The sequence below is a fragment of the Hoplias malabaricus genome, chromosome 6 (assembly GCF_029633855.1).
Source record: "Hoplias malabaricus isolate fHopMal1 chromosome 6, fHopMal1.hap1, whole genome shotgun sequence".
Lineage (NCBI taxonomy): Eukaryota > Metazoa > Chordata > Actinopteri > Characiformes > Erythrinidae > Hoplias > Hoplias malabaricus.
In genome coordinates, this window is record NC_089805.1 from 22,600,128 (window position 1) to 22,621,481 (window position 21,354).

The 21,354-nt window shown below is 36.7% G+C and overlaps 1 protein-coding gene across 1 annotated transcript in view; it reads right to left on the bottom strand.

Annotated features, from left to right (window-relative positions):
* Nucleotides 1–7,367: 7,367 nt before the first annotated feature.
* The window catches only part of kat2b (K(lysine) acetyltransferase 2B), a 39,248-nt gene continuing 25,261 nt past the window's right edge, over nt 7,368–21,354 (bottom strand). Inside the window, exons 13-18 of the mRNA XM_066675419.1 lie at nt 19,592–19,735; nt 13,549–13,663; nt 13,414–13,444; nt 13,232–13,295; nt 13,062–13,146; nt 7,368–8,426 (exon numbers count right to left, since the gene is read on the bottom strand). Coding sequence (XP_066531516.1) covers nt 8,233–8,426; nt 13,062–13,146; nt 13,232–13,295; nt 13,414–13,444; nt 13,549–13,663; nt 19,592–19,735 — 633 coding nt within the window. The 3' untranslated portion in view covers nt 7,368–8,232. The remainder of the gene's footprint in view (nt 8,427–13,061; nt 13,147–13,231; nt 13,296–13,413; nt 13,445–13,548; nt 13,664–19,591; nt 19,736–21,354) is intronic.

A 21,354-nucleotide genomic window follows, 5' to 3' on the forward strand; every position in this document is an offset into this window, starting at 1 on the left:
CTAAATACAACAGTGATATAAATTTACTAAAAATGAGACATCTTGTTTGACTACTCTAGCAGGCTCTAGTGACAGAGTGAGAGAAAAACTAACGTCGCTAACATTAGCTTGAGTAAAACTACGGCTTGTTTTGGAACTGCTGGTCGAGCTGACACATTTAAGGTGGAAGAGAAAACTCGGGGGGATGCTAAGGCTTGTTCTCTAAACGCGAGTGTAATATCAATGTACTAAGAAAACAAATGTTGTTTAACTACTCTAGCAGGCTCTAGTAACATTGAGTGACAGAAAAAGTAGAATTAACTTACTATACTTAATCTCTTTCACACAGCACCAACAGGCTTCCTTTTCCGCTGCTCATGCAGTGATGTTGTGCTGCTGTGCCATGCGAGATCAGCTGTGCAGATGTTTCACCTAAAGCTGTTCCTTGAAAGCGTTAATGTAAAGTGTTCCCATACTTTTGATGACTTGGGTCGTACATTTTTCTCTCTGCTTGTGCTAACATTATCCTCTGCTGTGACCGCAGATGAACCCTTCTTCCAGAGTTCGTCACGTGTAGCAACTGTACCTATGTGTATAATAACTTAGACCCAACTAATCGATTATTAAATTAGTTGCAATCTATTTTAACACTCGATTTTAATCGATTAGTTGTTGCAGCCCTAGAAGGCAGATTGGCATTCAGAAAAACCAAGTGTCTCAGCTTTGATTGTTGTTCTCTGATTGTTTGAATGACAAGCCTTAGAAAAAAATGGCTCGGTCTTAGACGGGAACCGGCTCTCATCGTTCACTTACAAGAGCCGGCTCTTTGAACCGGTTCGTTCGCGACCGACACATCACTAAATAGAACTCAATTGTGTGATAGTTCATCTAACTCGAAATTAGTGACGTGTCGGTCACGAACGAACCGGTTCAAAGAGCCGAGTGTTAAAATAGATTGCAACTAATTTAATAATCGATTAGTTGGGTCTAAGTTATTATACACATAGGTACAGTTGCTACACGTGACGAACTCTGGAAGAAGGGTTCATCTGCGGTCACAGCAGAGGATAATGTTAGCACAAGCAGAGAGAAAAATGTACGACCCAAGTCATCAAAAGTATGGGAACACTTTACATTAACGCTTTCAAGGAACAGCTTTAGGTGAAACATCTGCACAGCTGATCTCGCATGGCACAGCAGCACAACATCACTGCATGAGCAGCGGAAAAGGAAGCCTGTTGGTGCTGTGTGAAAGAGATTAAGTATAGTAAGTTAATTCTACTTTTTCTGTCACTCAATGTTACTAGAGCCTGCTAGAGTAGTTAAACAACATTTGTTTTCTTAGTACATTGATATTACACTCGCGTTTAGAGAACAAGCCTTAGCATCCCCCCGAGTTTTCTCTTCCACCTTAAATGTGTCAGCTCGACCAGCAGTTCCAAAACAAACCGTAGTTTTACTCAAGCTAATGTTAGCGACGTTAGTTTTTCTCTCACTCTGTCACTAGAGCCTGCTAGAGTAGTCAAACAAGATGTCTCATTTTTAGTAAATTTATATCACTGTTGTATTTAGCGAGTTTTCCGTTCCACATTAAATGTGGCGGCAGTTACATTCAGAGTTAAAAAAAAATCAATCCAAATTTTTTTTAAATAATATATTTAAAGCCTTTTTCAAGGTCTTTTCTGACTGGCATTTCGTGTTAGTGTTTGAGTATCACAGCCAAGTGTATATTACATTACATACACTGTTAAATATTGATAAAAATAAAATTAATGTAACGGTTGGGTTAATTCTTCATGTAAACGCTAATTTTTAATAATGGTAGGTTGTGTGTTCCTTATACTATTACAACATTAGTTCTCTAAAATCTTAAATATCTTAACCATATCTGATCATGTATTAGATGAAATTCCCTTTTATTCTCAGCACATGGCAGCATCACCCAATATCCATTTATGTAATTTCAATTTGCCTGCATTGTTGTCTGCATTTTAGATCAGTAGTTAACTTAAAAAAGATGTATGTTCATATCTACACTTTCTCTCTCACCTCAGATAAAAACAGTTTTGAAGAAGATCTGCACACTATAGCAAGCAGCTGTTCTCACTGATGGTATCCTGAATATGTTAGTAACAGACAGGAAACCAAATTTGGCTTGTCTTCCTTTTATCCGATTAATAATCGATTAATCGAAAAAATAATCGACAGATTAATTGATTATCAAAATAATCATTAGTTGCAGCCCTACTGCCTTCCAAAAAATAGTAGAAGAAAATATTAAATCAGTTAAATGTTTGTAGACAGTTGTGGTTGTTTTAATCACTACCGTTGAATACTGCTGTTTTGCACTTTGCATATTTGTTTATTTTACCGGTATTATCCAGAAATGGATTATTTAATTTAATAAGCTATTGTAATACCTACCTTTTGGGTTCCATTGGCTATATTTCAGAGTTTACAAGTGATCTTTTATTAAGGTGTTTAAATAAAAATCCAGTTATTTATACAATTGAATGTGTGAGTGCAATCAGTGAGTTATTACAAGACAAAACAATTGGCCATTGCAACACTATTTATTATTTTTAATATTGAACAATAATATTTTGTCCATATAGTCATGTAAAATGTAGGTAATATTGTTCTGTAAAAGTGGAAATAAGTGGTAAAACAAAGAGCCATTTAGGAGCCTGAAGAGCCGAGCCAAAAGAGCCGGCTCCCCAAAAAGAGCCGAAATTCCCATCACTAGTTCTATTCCCAACACACTATTTCAAGTATAATCAACTAAATTTGAAGGTAGATTTTTTACAGTGCATTAATCACTAGCCCAAAATCACTGCTACTGCCTAATAAAGGATTAGTGTATGTGGAATTATATATTTATAACATTACATTACACCAAAAACCAGCACTGAGATTGAGAATGTATTTTAACCTACTTAGCTAGTACCTTAATGTGTTTAAGCAGTTTTATTTCTTATTTTATTTCTTATACTGAGGTATGCGGTTCTGTGTGACACAAAAACCCACAAAAATGCTCACATTGTCTTGTAAAATACACTATCAAACCACATAATTACTCAAATTAAAATAACTCGTGTATGAGCGATTATCATGTTATTTAAATGTTTTCTATGTCAGAGGGAAAAAAAGAGCTAGCTAAACCGGTTAGCTATAAAGTTTGTCATTTGAAAAAAAAAACGGTTCAATATTAGGTATGTAACAAATAGCAGTTTATAGAATAACATACGTAACATTAACGATGTTAACTACATTTTGGCGATACCAAAATACTTATGTATCCGAAAATATAAGGTTAAATTGAAATACTTACGGGATGAAGCTGTTCCCTGAGGCCGGTGAGAGCTGCTCGCGCATTCACGCCGAGACGGCAGCCAGTCGACAGTGACAAGCCTGAGCCAGAATCGGCTCAGATCTACCTTGCTAGCTGGGACATGACATGATAGAATATGTAGAAACATGAACTTTGGGTATATGTACTATGGCATTTTTATTTATTAATTGTCAGATTATCAAAAATCTGCAATTGATATTACAGAAGGTGTAGTACAAATGTAATATTCATATATATTATATCCAAATATAATATAATTTCCAATATTATTATTTCTTGTTATTATGCCATTTTCTAGCATAATGTTATGCCATTAAATTTGTCAGGTTGCCTGGCAACATTTTAACATAAAAGAGAGCCTTAAATATGAATAACATTGTGTAAAAAATCCTTACTGGGCAGTTTGGCCCAGTGAGGCTAAACAAGGCATCACAATTTGCAAGTACCAGGCCTTAAGGCCACGCCTATGTGTGGACAGAAATTACATCCCAAACAGTCAAAGTACCAAGAGAAAAATTTATATATGTAACATTAATTAATAGGGTGTGGGTGTAAGTACACATTGAGTCTCAGTTAGTTTGGGCCAGTGAGGTTTCACAAGGACTAACTGACTTTGTGTCTATTTACAGAGTAAGAAAAATTAAAGGAATTAAGGTATTTTTGACCATAACTATTGAGAGCTGGTCTTAATCATGGTAAATAACTATGTTCATACATTCTCATGTCTTGAGCTATGAAGATTATGATAAAGATTTTGAACATAGTATGTAAGAAACTTCAAAAGTTGGTTGATATAATTTAACACTTTAATGCCCATGACCATTATGCCCAGTGCATCAGTAAAAGCCTTGTTGACATAAAGCACATAACTGAGAGCACATCTTGGCTGTAGGACCAAGGTTAAGGTTAATCCTTGTATTGACCCGGCTAAGGTAAATCAAGACCAACATTTGAATTTGAGTATTATTTTATAGAGATGTTTAAAATTGTGAAATGATCTAATCAAATGATCTTTTCACAATTTTAAACATTTCTATATGCTTATGGACAATAATGGCCTTTAAATAAATTTCCTTACATTGTAAGCTTTAGGGCATAGGCAAACTTAAACTTATCAATGCCTTGTTTATCCTAACTGGGCCAAGCTGATTAAATTGTGCTAATTCTTGCTTCAGATATAAAAATATATAATTTGTTTTACTACTTTAACTATTTGGGATGTATTTTGGATGTATATCCTGTTGTCTTTTTTACAGATTTTTTTTTTTCATATTTAAAGCCCTCTTTTAACCCTTTTATCTTAATATGTTGCCAGGCAACCTGACTAATTGCTATAAAATTGCATAATAATAGAAATATAATAATATTGAAAATAACCAGATATCGTGAATATACACACTGACATTCAGTGTTTAAACAAATACACATTTATCTATTAAACTCTACACTTTGGGATATTATATTTGTTCTACACCTTCTGTAATATCAATTTCAGATTCTTGAAAATCTGACAATTAAAAAATCAAAATTCCATAGGACATACAAAGTCCATAGCCCGGAGCCTACCTGGAATCACTGGGCGCAAGGTAGGAACACACTTTGGAAGGGGTGCCAGTCTTTCACAGGGTGACACACACATTCACTCACACCTAGGGACATTTTTTTGAGTTGCCAATTCATCTACCCACGTGTTTTTGGACCATGAGAGGAAGGCAGAGCACACAGAGAAAACCCATTCGGACACGGGGAGAACACACCACACTCCTCACAGACAGTCACCCAGAGCAGGAATTGAACCCACAACCTCCAGGTCCTTGGAGCTGTGTGACTGCAGCACTACCTTCTGCCACCATGCCGCCCCTATTTTATATCTTATGTTTATAAATAATTTCTTCAGGTTAATTTGTTTAGTTACATAAACTCCATCTCTCAGTACTGTTCAAATGAAGCTTATGTGTCCATATGATTAAATATGTTCAAAAAGACAAAGGCTTTCATGGGGTGTCCTAACTTTTCACATGAATGTATAACCAAAGTTCATGTTTCCACATGCCATGTTCACAGGGCCATGACAAAAAAAAATCTTCATCTATAGGATATTAATAGTTTGTTATATTGTGTCTTCAATTAGCCTTTCAGATATTCGAGACCCTTTGAAAATAAAGACATAATGTCAAATAAGCAATTTCCCCACATTCTATCGTGTCCAGTCAAAAGTTTATAGGGCCATTATATAAAAATTCCACAGTAAAATTTCTTCATCTTCAGGATATCAATAGTCTGTTATATTGTGTCTTCAATTAGCCTTTCAGATTTTTGAGACACTTTAAAAATAAAGAGGTAATATTCACGAAATGAAGCTAAATGTGTAGTTTTCCATGTTATGGAAGTTGTGTTCGTACTTTGCCATCTAGCGGCGAAAGAATGCAACAATTGCACCATTTAAGGTGGAACAGAAAATCCGAATAAGAAACTGGCGAATAAGTAACCAACTTCAGCGTCGTTTACAACAGCTTGTAGTTAAGTGGTGGGCCACTGATGCACTAGTTGGAATGGCAAATGCTAGCAGAAGAAACCTGATTTTTGATGAATGTAAAGTAAGCCTGCTGAAAAAGCCAGTTAAAATATTCATGCAGTATTTAGGGCAGATTGAATTTATGTTAATGTTCTTTTCTGATGTTATGAAAGTATATTTTTCAGATACCTGTATATAATGAGTATATAGTTTTTTGAAACTCAGTTTTGTTTTTCTACCTGTAGATGGATACTAATTCTTTTTCTTTTTTTTTTTTGTAAAGGTAGCAGTTCCTCGTGGATTTGCTCATTAAAGAAATTTGCTGTTATGAGGCAATTACCCAGGCCCCCCTGGTTAAAGCTTAGCCCCCTTAATCATTAATCTCTAGTGACGGCCCTGCTGGAATCTAAGACTGTGTAAGTCATCACCCCTTATTATTAAAAGCCTGTGTGGCCACATAAAGGCTCAAGAAAAAAATAGATTTTACTTGTGACTGAAAACCTTACAAAATGTTGCAAATATCAGCTCATGAGAATGGTGCTCCAGAAAGCGCAGTAGGAAGCAGAGTAGAAAGCAAATTGAAGCAATTACCAGTTTACAACAATCAACAATAACATTATGACCACCTCTTTGTCAGCTCCATTGACCCGACAGGATCAATGGAGCTGACAAATTCAATTACAAACTGAAGTCCGTCTGTTGGCCTGCATACTTTGTTTGCCTGATTTCACCCTGTCCTTCAAATGTCAGGAACCCCATAGGATCACCAGAGAGCAGCTATGATTGAGTGGTGGATTATTCTCAGCATTGCAGTGACACTGACATGCTAGTGTGTTAATGTGTTTGTGCTGTTATGAGAGGATCAGACACAGGCACTCACAGTAGTCACACCTACATAGTTGGTCAGAGACAGTAGCACATCCTTTGCTGTACAGTTTGTGTTAGTCGTCTTCTAGTATTGTTTGCTGGATATTTGTGATTGGTAGATAATTCTCAGTTTAGCAGTAACAATGTGGACTTAAAAAGACAGCAGCAGCAAAGTGACCTAATTTAAAGTTGGGAGATTCATATATGAGTTCATTGAAGAGGTGCAAAGTATTTTGGGAGCTAGACAGAACCCTGGATGATCAGGTGAATTTGGTCATTTTTTTGTTAAGGGGCTTAGCACTAGAAATGTGAGGTTACACATGACTGTGAGACCGGCAATGTGAGGCAACACCTTTAGGCTACAAACTTTAACTGGATGGGCAAATGAATCCTCTAGTTAGGCTCCCACCTAAAGGACCTGACATTTACCCATTACAGGTTTAAGAAGAAAAGTCATTGGTGGCATTTATTCATAACTCTGAAAAATTACTGACAGGACCAAAAATTGTCATCTTATAGTAGTGTCTTTTTTAATGACAACAGCAACTGACTCAGTTGCTGAACAGTTTACATATACTGTTGATTTTTCAGATACATGCCATAAATATCTCATTGCTGGAATGCACTGTAAATCAGGACAGACATATTTTTGTTGGTTTAAAGTTTTTAATATTTATATAAAACAAGGTGTCTTTAAAAGCAAAGATAAAAAGGCCTTAAAATACCCTCACCCAACAACATAGTACAAAGTCGATAATTTCCTAAATATTTAAAAGTAAAAACATTGTACGAAACAACAAATTCTACAAGTTATTGCACATCTCTTTTTTCCTTGACTTTAAATACAATGGAGTACTTTTCATTGGCTGGCTTGTCATTAAGACCAAAATGCAATAAGACATTTTTAATATCATCGCCATTAAGTACACCAGCAACTCAGATTTTAAACATAAGCTATCAATTTCTTACCAGAAATTTACAAATGCTCATAATTTCTTTTTTAAAATAATAAATAAGTGCAGATTTAACATACAACATATAGCACAAATTTGACTGTTTTCAGTGAATATTACTGAAGGAAACAGAAGGTATGACTCTTTGAACCAAATTCTTTAACAACCATAAAATATAAAAATGTACAGCTATTTTATGATGTTGATGTATGTACATATATTTTCAATCAAAACACACAAGAAATGTTATGTTTTTGTCAGGAGAAATGCTTAAACACGAGAGAGATGAAAGACCTCACGCTAAAATGTAAGTATAGCACTCACGCCTGAGCTCACACTCCAGTTATTACAAAACTATTTTAGTGTTAAGGTCATCTGCCCATTTAGAGAGTTTTCAAAGATCTGTTGACTCATGACATCTATGCAACCACTCGTCTGAAGAACCAGCCTCTGAGGAGTAAAACCTTTGTGTTGGCATCACAAGGCTTGAACTAGCAATGTCTGACATGTGCCATTTAAAAGAAAGAGGAAGAAAGACAGAAACCTGCAGAGGGCAGTGCTGATGTTTACTTGTCTATAAGACCTGCCTCTTTGATCTTAGAGTAGAAGAACTTCTCCAGCAAGTTGGCACACTTGTAGTACTCACTCTCTGGAGCATTGTACTCCCGACAATTAGTGAAGATTCGCTGCATATCTGCCATGAACAACTTCCTTGTGGTGTAATATCGACTCTTCAGACGCTCACTCATGGTCTTTAGGTCTACACACATGCACAAACACAGACATCAAATTAATTTCCTTTCATTGTCTGTATGTATCTGCTTATAGTAAAATAAACCTATTTTGTTTAACAAGCAAAAAGTTATAAAACACTGTTCACAAGAATGTTGCCAATATTAATTTACAGTGTACATACTTAGCAGTTCAATAAAAGCTTACATTGAACAGCTGTAATATTCAAATAAATTCATGACTTGAATAAAATGATCCATCATTTTCCATTTTATCAGATCCATTTTTAACATTTGTTGTTCTACAATAAAAATGAGGTATGCACTGATACCACTTTTTCCCTTCCGATACCGATACTGAAATTTAATTTAACTACTAGATAGGTGCCTATAAATCCAAATATTTATATTGCTATACTTACAGATTTTTATTTTGTTAAAGCAGTGTTCTGTATCGCTAATAAGATATAGTAAGCTTGAATAAACATTTACTTCTTTATTATCTTCACATTAAAAAATAAAAGATTTCAGTGCCAAAAATAAATATAACAAGTACATGTAGGAATACATAGTCTAGCCTGACTGAACAGGTTTTTACACTGTCATGAGGATATTTGTCACAACTGTGAAATGCCCATTTTTAAGGACTGCTGCTGACTTGTGTTAGCGTGCTTCGTTGTGGTTGCTTTAATGAAGTCAGTCTTTGGCATACCTTAAGCTGGGGTAACACTACATGACTTTCAGCCCGAGTTTTAAAATATTTTTGCCTCAAAATCGCATTTCAGACCAGTCACAGCATATCAAATGTTTGATTATTTTGACCCGACTTTGTTGTGGCATAGTGTAAACTCTCCACCAACTCAAGGCTGAACGAGTCCCTTCAATAGCCAATGAGAAAACAGCTCAGAAAGTAAACACAGATGCGTGTATTCTATTCTATTCTATTCTATTCTATTCTAAACTACAATATATTACATACTGCTGGATGCACATGTCCCCAAATAAAAAGTATTACCTGTAGGAGAATGCTGTTATTCCAACTGTATTCTAATTTTCCATTCCACCTAAAATGACGCAACACTTGCGCACGCTGTTTCTGCACCATTTAAGGTGGAACGCAGTCTCAACAATGTGCTACTGGTGCAGATACCTATACAGAACCTGTATTGGTACAACACTAATTAAAATGTGCTCCATCTGTTGCTCTGCATATTTTACTAGCCCATTTTGTCCTGTTCATTAATCATCTCCACAGGACCACCAAAGTGCCAGCATTATTTGGGACGTAAATCATTTTTGCAGTGTGACATTGATGTGGTGGTGTTGTATAAGTGTGTGTTGCATTGTTATGAGTAGATTAGACATAGCAGTGCTTCTCAAGCTTTTTAACACCTCAGTGTCACAGCTGGACAGGAAAGTCCAAGCAAAAATATCCAGCCAGCAGCATCCTGTGACCACTGACAAAGAACTAGAAAAAAAACACAAATTGTGCAGGAACAAATAAGCTAATGTCTCTGAACCATCATCTACAAAGTTTACTATTAATTTAGGAGTATCTAATAGAGTGGTATGTGAGAAGGCACGGTTTTTAACCCTTTAAAGTAAAACATATCCAATATGATTCATGATCTTTAGAGGTGGCCTTTTATCATCTAATGAAAAGAAATACAGAAACAAACATTTATCCTTTTGGGGCAAGTGTTCTGAGTTCTCTACTGAACTATAAATGAAGTGGAAGCATTTACATGCATATACCAAGCTATTACAAAATTGTTGTTATCTTCATGAAAACACAGGAGAAAATTTCAAGACACATTTTTGGTAAACTGAAGCAATTCCAGGTATGATTTGAATGATATTACTTTTCCTTTTCATAGGTGTGTTTTTAATTAAAAACAAAAATGTGTTTTTAATTATCCAAAAGCCTTTATGTGCAAAATTTGTTGGCTCAGTTGTTGACATAGAATTTGAGACTGATTTAGAGGATATAAATATGAAAACACAGTTGTGCAGATAAACAAAAATGAGCCTTTGTGGTTATTGCTTTTTTTTTTTTTACCACCAGTATACAAAATGTCAAAAGGTCAGAGAGAAGAGCAGAGAACTCATACGTCAAGGACCTCTGGAGCAGTGTTTCTCGTTGGCTCAATGTTATGTTTTCCTGATACGCTCTGAAGAACAGAGACAATAATTTGCTATTCGTTGTTTAATTGAAATCAATCAAAATTAAGAACAATTGTAAAGAAGTCTGAGGAATGGTTTTAACTGATGCAGTGAACTGAATGAAAGACGAATTAAAGAAAAAATATATATTAAATATTTGTATATATAAAATATTATAAATATTTTATAATATATATGTTAAATGCCTAAATATGATGCATTCAAAAATTATATGATGCAAAATTAAAAAATTAACATTTAGATTTGTAGTTAAAGGGCCACAAAATGTGTCATTTAAAAAAACAATCTGTTTTATTATATTATTATTTCATGTGTCATGCTTTAAAGGGTTAAAAACTCCACCAGCACTGCGCTGTTGTATAAACTGCTGGATGTACTAGTGCAACATACACACATACACCAATATTATCACATCACTGCAGCACTGTGAATGATCCACTTCATAATCAATATCTAATCTGTGTGGTCATGACCATTTAAAACAAGGTTAAAATGTGCTAAACATGTATGCAGAGCAAATGTGGACAAAAATCTGTAATTGTATAAGTACAAATTCATGTTATTGGTAAGATTGTGCTGATAAAATGTACAATGTGTGTAAAAACAAGATTATTTTAATGTTATGGCTGATCTGTGAATTGTTGATAGCAATTAGCTGATAAGCAGAAGTGGGCTGTATCAGTTACATTTACTCACAAAAATATTGATGGATTTATCCTAGATTTGTATCCTGAATCTTTTCAAACTGCAATAGTTTTATGTCTACACGTTAAATTTTGCCAATTACACTTATAGCCATTAGTTCCTTTGTGAATAGCTCTGGAACTTTGTCCTAGTCCTGTTTGTCCTGGTTAGTGCTGATATCTGTGGCTGCGTGCATGCTCTACGATGCACATAGCAGGGAGGGAACTGAACATAGGTCACCAAACAAACACGAAAGAAACACGATAAGAAAAAAAAAATCAAACTAATAATAATAATAATAACAACAACATTACACAAAGATTGTTCCCAAGTCTCAAGTTCAAATCAAGTCTGAGTCATTTGAAGGCGAGTCTCAAGTCAAGGCTGAATTACAGTTTCAGAGAATTAAGTGCGACTCGAATCCGAGTCTCAGACTGGAGTCCCCATTCCTGATATAAATATACAGATGTACATTAATGCTGAGGTGCAATGCTGGGGTACTAAACCTTTATACAAAACATTGATGTTACAAATAATGCCCCCCACATTATGTATGCTTAGGCACTATGTTATAGTGGACCAGATCTGCCAATATAAAAAATTAAGTAAATAAATATATAATTTAAAACAATTAAAAAACTCTAAATATAATTGTCCTGAGAGAATCAAATCTGAGAAAATTATTCATTCGTTCATTATCCATAACCGCTTATCCAGTTCAGGGTCGCGGTGGGTCCAGAGCCTACCTGGAATCATTGGACGCAAGGCAGGAATACACCCTGGAGGGGGCACCAGTCCTTCACAGGGCAACACACACACACTTTTGAGTCGCCAATCAACGTGTGTTTTTGGAATTGAACCCACAACCTCTAGGCCCCTGGAGCTGTGTGACTGTGACACTACCTGCTGCGCCACCGTGCCACCCCTGAGAAAATTATGTGCAAACTAAATGAAGTGCCAAACCAGTGATCCATTGCCATGATCCATATTTTCCAAAGTTTGAAACTTCTTTGACATACATTGCTGTTGGCTTCATAAGCATTTCCAGGCACTAGTTTTAACCACCATGAGTAATAATCATTCTCAAGCCATTTGTGTTTAAAATTGAAGTTTCCACTTTTCATAAACTAAACAGATAGCAGACTGGCTAGCAATGCCTCAAGACATCACATTGCATCTCGCAACGTCCAAAAATTTTAAACCATAGTTTTAAGCAGAGGTACTCACACTGTTGCCAACAACACGCTCAGCGACTTGGGAACTCTTTAGTCTTTCAGCGCAAAACTGTATATTTCACTGTATATTACCACATTAATACACATGTGGGCTGAAAAAACTAGCCTTTTTCAGCTTGTATCTTTCAGCCAGAAAAACCAAAATAATACCACAGAATCGATAATATTCATGCTCACAACAGGTTAATGGAAAGTACTTGGTTCACTTAAGAAAGAACCTTGAATTTCTTTCATTGATAAAGGAAAAGTGTTAAAAGCACATATCTTCAACTCAGCTTGAAGGCAATACAAACTTGTACAGAAGCTTGCGTATAGAATTTTCCCAACCACTTTGTGATGCTATATAGTGCCTCTGGTGTTCAGCAGCCTTTACTTTAATATGTACCTTAAATAAAAAATATTCGCCTTCTTTTTAATGATTCACAGCCAATAAGTAATTGATTCATTTATTTATTTTTTTTTGTTTTAGAATGTTTTTTTCATTTTGGCAGATCTGGCCTTCCATACATTTTGGTCTGTGCAGAAATGATTTAAATGCTGTGTAATTGAGATGATGCATACCCATGGGAAAGCGGATGACTTGGTAATAACCAGGGGCTTCATTTTTCTTTACAGGCTCCATGAAGGGCCATGCGTTCTGGTGTGACTGGAGAACAAAAATTAAATGCATATTAGCTCCACTAAAATACACAAACCATAAAAAGAATTGGTCATACAGTGAAGTGTATCACCTTGACTTGCTGCAAAATTGTTTTTAAAGTGCTATACAGCTGGTCTGGATCTTTAACCTCCCTTCTGTAACAAATAAAACCTATTTTAGAAATTACTGTTCAAATATACACCTCAAATCAGAAACAGATAGAATGGACTTTTTAAAAAGAAAGCAAAATATGGTAATAAAATCTTTATTTACCCTTTCCCCATAGGTTTCCAGCCTGTCTCACCTGTAAATAGAAAAGGAAAACTAAATTCAAAAGAACAGAGAAAACACAAAAATAAATATCTTAATATATATTTGAGTTTATGCCATTATAATGTCTTGACATACGTATGCCTGGAATGCTCTCAATTGGAATCTGGCGAACACCCTCCTTAAAACAGGAGAGGCCAGGGTACACCTTGCGAATCTGAGCCTGCTTCCTTTCTATCAGCTTCTTAATGATCTGTGAGAAACAGATAAAAACACTGAACTCCATTCAAACTGAAATACCTCAACCTTGTTAACTTCCCATGCACAAAAAGAAGAAGCATGTCTTTAGATGCATTTCATCTTCTGTAATCACTTCATCTTAATCATGATGGTTCTAAAACAGAGGTATTCAAACTTTTTCCTCTCAAGCCCCCCTTTTTGGAGAACTTGGGACCCCCTCAACTAAAACATGTCAATATGCAGACTACTTCAGTGTATATATAAAAATAACAAGTTATCCCGTTTGTCCCAAACTTTTATATATAACAATAATAAATGAAATGAAAAGCAGCACAAATATTCTCCTTTATTTAGCACAGAATCAAACAACTATTTAATTCCCAATCCAGTCCATAAGTAGTCAAAATTCAATTTTGGTCCTTTAGGTTTTATCTCGCTTGTTGCGCTCTCTCAAGTTCAATATATGGCCTTTCAACTGTGGGCTAAAGGCCAAGCTAAATAGAAAGAGCAGTAAATCACAATAAACATTATGTATACAGATACAGACCAATTTTCCAGCAGCCAAAACCTTTTTAGGCAGATACGCAACACTGTCTCTCTCTCTCTCTCACAGACACTGACACACACACACCCTCTCTTTCTTCCTCTCTCTGACACACTCACTGAGTTGGATTGGGGAAAAATATTAATACATTAATATTAATACATAAAAACATTCATTCATTCATTCATTATCTGTAACCGCTTATCCAATTCAGGGTCGCGGTGGGTCCAGAGCCTACCTGGAATCATTGGGCACAAGGCGTGAATATGCCCTGGAGGGGGCGCCAGTCCTTCACAGGGCAACACACCCACTCTCACTTTTGAGTTGCCAATCCACCTGCATTGTGTGTGTTTTTTTGGACTGTGGGAGGAAACCGGAGCACCCGGAGGAAACCCACGCGGACACGGGGAGAACACATCAACTACTCACAGACAGTCACCCGGAGCAGGAATCGAACCCACAACCTCCAGGCCCCTGGAGCTGTGTGACTGCGACACTACCTGCTGCACCACTGTACCGCCCTTTATAAAAACATTGTGTGTGTGTAAAAATTATTATTTCTCATTTCAACTGTAGTTTGAATATATCTCGTCTAAAACCTACAAACTGGATTCCAAGTTGGGAGTTGGGACACTAAACGAATTATGAATAAAAACTGAATGCAATGATGTGGAAATGGCAAATGTCAATATTTTATTCGTAATAGAACATAGATGACACATCAAAAGTTTAATCTGAGTAAATGTAACATTTTAAAGGAAAAATATTTGATTCAAAATTTCACAGTGTCAACAAATCCCAAAAAATTGGGACAAGTAGCAATAAGTGGCTGGAAAAAGGAAATTGAGAATATTACAAACAGCTGGAAGACCAATTAACACTAATTAGGTCAATTGACAACATGACTGGGTTATCAGAATGGGCTCAGGAATACTTCCAGAAAGCATTGTCAGTGAACACAATCCACCGTCGCCAGCTGAAACTCTACAGTGCAAAGAGGAAGCCATTTCTAAGCAAGCTCCACAAGCTCAGATATTTGCACTGGGCCAGAGGTCTTTTAAAATGGAGTGTGGCAAAATGGAAGACTGTTCTGTGGTCAGATGAGTCACGATTTGATGTTCTTTATGGGATGCTATGGGAACACTGGGACACCATGTCATCCGGACCAGAGAGGACAAGGATAACCCAAGTTGTTATCAAATCTTCGATCATCATCACTGATGGTATGGGGTTGCATGAGTGCTTGTGGCATGGGCAGCTTGCATGTCTGGAAAGGCACCATTAATGCAGAGAACTATGTTCAGGTTTTAGAACAACATATGCTCCCATCTAGACATCATCTCTTTCAGGGAAGACCCTGCATTTTTCAACAAGATAATGCCAGACCACATTCTGCAGCAATCACAACATCATGGCTACGTAGGAGAAGGATCCGGGTACTGAAATGGCCAGTCTGCAGTCCAGATCTTTCACCTATAGAGAACATTTGGTGCATCATAAAGAGGAAGGTGCGACAAAGAAGGCCCAAGACGATTGAACAGTTAGAGGCCTGTATTAGACATGAATGGGAGAGCATTCCTATTTCTAAACTTGAGAAACTGGTCTCCTCTGTCCCCAGACGTCTGTTGAGTGTTGTAAGAAGAAAATGATAACATTGATAACAACTTGGATTATCCTTGTCCTCTCTGGTCCGGATGACATGGCGTCCCAGTGTTCCATAAAGAACTTCAAATCGTGACTCATTTGACCACAGAACAGTCTTCCATTTTTCCACACTCCATTTTAAAAGACCTCTGGCCCAGTGGTGGAGCTTGCTTAGAAATGGCTTCCTCTTTGCACTGTAGAGATTTAGCTGACAACAGCGGATGGCACGGTGGATTGTGTTCACTGACAATGCTGTCTGGAAGTATTCCTGAGCCCATTCTGTTATTTCCTTGACAGTGGCATTTCTGTTTGAGGTGCAGTGACGTTTAAGGGCCCGGAGATCACAAGCATCCAGTAGAGTTTTACGGCCTTGACCCTTACACACAGCAATTGTTCCAGATTCTCTGAATCTTTTGATGATGTTATGCACGGTTGATGATGATAACTTCTTTGCTTTTATGCTATTATATAATAATAATATAAGTCTTTGCTATTTTACGCTGGGTAACACCATTCTGGTATTGCTGCACTATCTTTCTGTGCAACAATGGTGGAATTGGTGATCCTCTTACCATCTTGGCTTCAGACAGACACTGACACTCTGAGAAGCTCTTTTTATACCCAATAATGTTGTCAGTTGACGTAATTAGGGTTAAATGGTCTTCCACCTGTTCATTATATGCTCAATTTCCTTTTTCCAGCCACTTATTGTTACTTGTCCCAACTTTTTTGGGATTTGTTGACAATATTTTACCTTTAAAATGTTACATTTACTCAGATTAAACTTTTGATCTGTCATCTATGTTCTATTAAAAAATAAAATATTGACATTTGTCATCTCCACATCATTGCATTCAGTTTTTATTCACAACTTGTTTAGTGTCCCAACTTTTTTGGAATCTGGTTTGTATTAAAATATAACCAAATTATTAAATAGGAATTAATTCCCAGTTTTCTAGCAAAGTTTACTGTGTGTACACACCAAAAGCAACAAAAATGTCATGGTGACCAGAACTCATTCATTTTCAATGAGAGTCAGCAACACTGGGCGGTGTTGACGCAAAATGGGTGAACTCAGCAATGCAATGAATTTCAGCTCTACTCAAATCTATGCAAATGAGCTGTGACGCGTGGTGGCATTGAATATCCACAAACATTTTAAAATACAGTGTAAGTAAATACATTGTTGTTTGCAACATCATTAAAAAAATGTACAGACTAGTTTCCATGTGAGCTTAAAACACATCTACATAAATTCTTATTTTTAAAAGAACTTTTCCACAATAACTTTCCTAAAAGGAAAATAAATTTCTGTTTAGCCCCCTTGTTTACTATTTAGTACCTTTTAGTTACTTTTACCTCTGATTAGCCTCTAGTTTTGTTTGTTGTATCTTTACTCTCTCACACTATTGTTGTCACTAGTTACTGGTGTGAGTATTGCTACTTTTGGTATTTACTTCTTTGTCTTTAATTTTGTCTTGTTTGTTTCAGTAAAATTAATTCTCCCGCACTTACCAAAAATTCAAGGAGGTAGCGGGAGGTTTTGGGCTTTCTATACGATTTGCTGAACTGACAGCTGCTGGGGATCAGTGCTGAGCCTCAGTGAAGTGCATTTCTGTTTTAAATCCTAAATTGTGTCAGTTCATATGCTGATCACAAGACAAAAAAGTCAAAAACAGGATCTTCGTCAGTTCTCCAGCCCAAAGAATCTCAGAATTCTAAGCCCACTTTGAGTCCTGATCTTGCTTCGAGTCCCACTCTTGCTTTGAGTCCCGCTGCTGCTTCAAGTCCCACTCCCGCTTCAATGCAAGCCTTGAGTCCCAAGTCTTCTGAAAGCCTGAGTTTTGGCCTCGTAGACACTTCTTTAGTGCATATGCTAGTACTCTAAAGACTAAGTTAACAGAACTGGCTACATCTATCCAGCATTCCCAACTGGAGTTATCAGCTTGCAGTGATGGGGACCTCAAGTACTTTGTTTCTAAAGTAATTGTTCGTGAATTTGTTAGAGGAGGAGCATATTACCCAGACCGGTTGGTTCAGAGCTTCAGTGTCCCAAGTCCAAATGTTTCGAGTTCCAGTGTTCAGAGTCCCTGGCCACTTCAGAGGATCCGGAGCCTCAGAGCACAACAGCAACTAGCAGTCCAGCCCAGAGTGCTTCAGAGGACACCTCCACAGGGCCCACTGCCTCAGAGTAAACCTTCTCAGGGCCCCTGCCTCTGAGGACATCTCCACAGGGCCTTCTTCCTCTAAAGCCTCTGCAGTGCCCCAGAGGACATTGCTGCAGGACTGTCAACTGTCTCTGTTCCTGTGTCGGCAATCCCTGTTGCCCCTACTCTCATGTCTGTGACCCCTCATGCTGCATTCAGTGCAGCCCCTGCTCCAGTGCAGGCCCCTCATGCTGAACCCTGTGCGGTTGCTGCTACAGCGTTGACACCTCGGACTGCACCTTGTGTGTTCTCTGCTCTGGGCCAGTCTCCTGTATGAGACTGTCCCCAGACTCTTTTTGTTTATGGCCAACCAAACTGACCTTTAACAAGCCTTTTGGGCTTTTTCCAAGTTTCTCCAGTGTTTATTGATGTAGTGTTGAAAGGGTTATTGTATTTTTTGTCTAATGTATTTCATGTGTCACATGTAACATGTCTTGATAAGTTCACAGGTGATTCTTGACTGAGGTTTCTTTTTTATAGCCTGTGTCTGTGTTTCATCTCTGTTTGTTGGCCTTTCATCAATTGTCTGTTTCCAGTCTGGTCTTTGTATTTCTGTCCCCAGGTTTCTCTGTGTTTTTAAGTTTGTTGTCTCTAGTTCCATGTTTTGCTTTTCATTTCTATGTTTAATCTTCTGTTTAGTGTTTAGTTTCTCTGTTTAGTGATTAGTCTCACTGTTTAGTGCTTAGGCAATTTATTCACTGTCTGGCCTCCCTGTTTATTGTTTAGCCTCCCTATTTACTGTTTAGACTCTGTGTTTAGTGTTTACTTTCAAATTTCAAGTTTACTTGTCATTTGCACAAGATGTCAAGACATTTATGCATTAAAATGCTTGTGGTGAGGCACAGGTAATCACTCTACAATAGGGTAGTAGTAATACATATAAAATATTCTAAATAACCAGGTAATATATTAAATGTAACAAAATATACACCAATTATGTACAGAATATACACGTAATATACAGAGACAACGGGGTGAGTACTAATACACTAAAGAAAAATTGAATACATTTAAGTGTAGTTTAAAATGACTTAGTGATATTGTCCAATTGCACTGAAAGGTTATATCAAATATATAATGTAGCAGCATGAAGTGATATTGGGGGGAGGGACAAACTGCTTCACAGCTTGTTCAGAAGTCTGATGACCTGTGGATAGAAGCTGTTCATTAGCCGGTTAGTTCTGGCCTGGATATTGCGGAATCTCCTGCCAGATGGCAATATGGAGAACAGTTTGTGTGCTTAGCCTCTTAGCTCTCTGATTAGCCTGTTAGGTTTACTCTATCTCTTGCTATTATTGTCACTAGTTATTTGTTTTGTTTGCTTTCTTTGTTTTTCTCCATGTCAGTGTCTATGTCAGTTAGTTTTGGTATTTGCTTCTGTGTCTTGGATTTTGTCTTTGTTAGTGTCTTGTTTGCTTCATTACAATTTTTCTCCCAAACTTACCTGCATCCCTCTTACCTTCCTTGTCCCTCAACCCCCCATACATAACAGATAGCTTTAAATATATTTATACAAAGGGTAGAAACGTAAGTAGGTTTTACTCACCTCCTTTTGTTTCTTGATGATAACAGAGAACTCTGTGTAGGGAATGCTGGGGTTAAGTTCACAGCCCATAAGTGTGGCACCTTCATAGTCCTTAATGTAGCCTACATACTTGGCCTTGGGTACCTTAATATCCTTAGAGAATCCCTACAACATCAACCAAAAATATTAATTTATAATTATATTTTTTAGATATATATATATATATATATATCGGGGGGTCGGGGGGTTGATCATCACTGGCCAACCCCAACTTTGGTAGATTTGGTATTTAAATTTTGCAGTTTGCATGTGTCTGTTCATGCTTTATAATATCAGAACAATATATTAGGCTTGTATTCAGAGTATATTAACACCTTAAAATTTGCATACTTGGTATATTCCTTGGTTTACTATTCAATAGTACTGTTAACATAAATGCATTAGCACTTAATTACTCTGGAAATTTGTGTCATATCTTAAAGCAAATTAATACTTTTACCAACTTTGGCCACAGCTTCCTCCCATCATTTATTAACTGTAATTATTAAAAAGTGGTTACAGTTCTCAATCAAAGTTTGCAATCACATTTTCCTTGTGCTTAAGAACAAAGATTGCATTAATGAATATTTAAATGTGAAATTAAAGAATCAATGTAAGATCGATTTGTAACTGCTTATCTATTTCAAGGTTGCGGTGGGTCTGAAGCCTACTCAGAATATCACACCTTGGAGAGGGCGCCCTCACTCACAACTGTGGACAATTTTGAGTCGCGACTGAAGCTGAAGCAGAACACATTAGTGATTAATTCTGTAAAATAATATTTATAAAACAGTGCTTCTGAGTTCTGTTTACACCAGAAAGCTGTCGTCGTTACTAATATAGCCTTTTCCTTTTCCATGATCACTGACATAAATTATTGCTGTTTTTGTTTTTTTAGATTACTGTTACGTGTATAGTGTGATACAACTAATGTGAGGAAAGCACGTTGGAGAAAAAAGAAACGAAAAAGATAAGGAGCAGAGAGAATGTTTCTTTGTTCAATTAATAAAGTTAAATTAAAGTGCTTCAAAATCCACTGTCGTCATTGGGTGTTTGTGAAAAAGTAATTAAAGTGTGTACTAATTATTATTACTATATAAATAATCAAAAATCAGCATGTAAAGCCACAAAGGTGTCATAACAGTAAACAGAGTGGGAGAGCATTCAATGTATAAGTCTGTAACCTGTATTATTTTTCACCGCAGTTTTACAAACTGCTCCTTGCTCCTTAAACATATAAAACATTTGGGTACATTTTCCTTCCTAATATTTGTATCATTAATTATTTGGTATTAAGTGCAGTATGTTTAAAATCCCGTTCACTCCTCTGCTGACACTGCAATATTCTGAAATCCCCATGGCACGCCATGAATCATGGGATATTTTGGCTAGTGAAGGATAGTCCTGTTGCATCCTTAAAGAAAAGAAGGTCACATTTGTCGGCTGCATATAAAGGAGCCTCCAAATGAAACAGCCTAGTCATGTCACTGTGACGTAATCAGCCTACAAATGCATCCTTAGGAGGATGCAGCCCCTGAATTGAGACACCTCATTTATAAAACTCTGCATGGATTCTGGAGTAAAAGTAAAAAAACCAGAATATAGCGTGTGCCCAAAAAAAGTCATATTTATAAAACCGTGCGTATGCACACCTGAATGCTGTTTTCTCTTTATAAATCACAATCTTCCCAAACCTTGGGCAGATGAACCAGCCTCATGTTCCTCAGTAATGCCCACATATACCT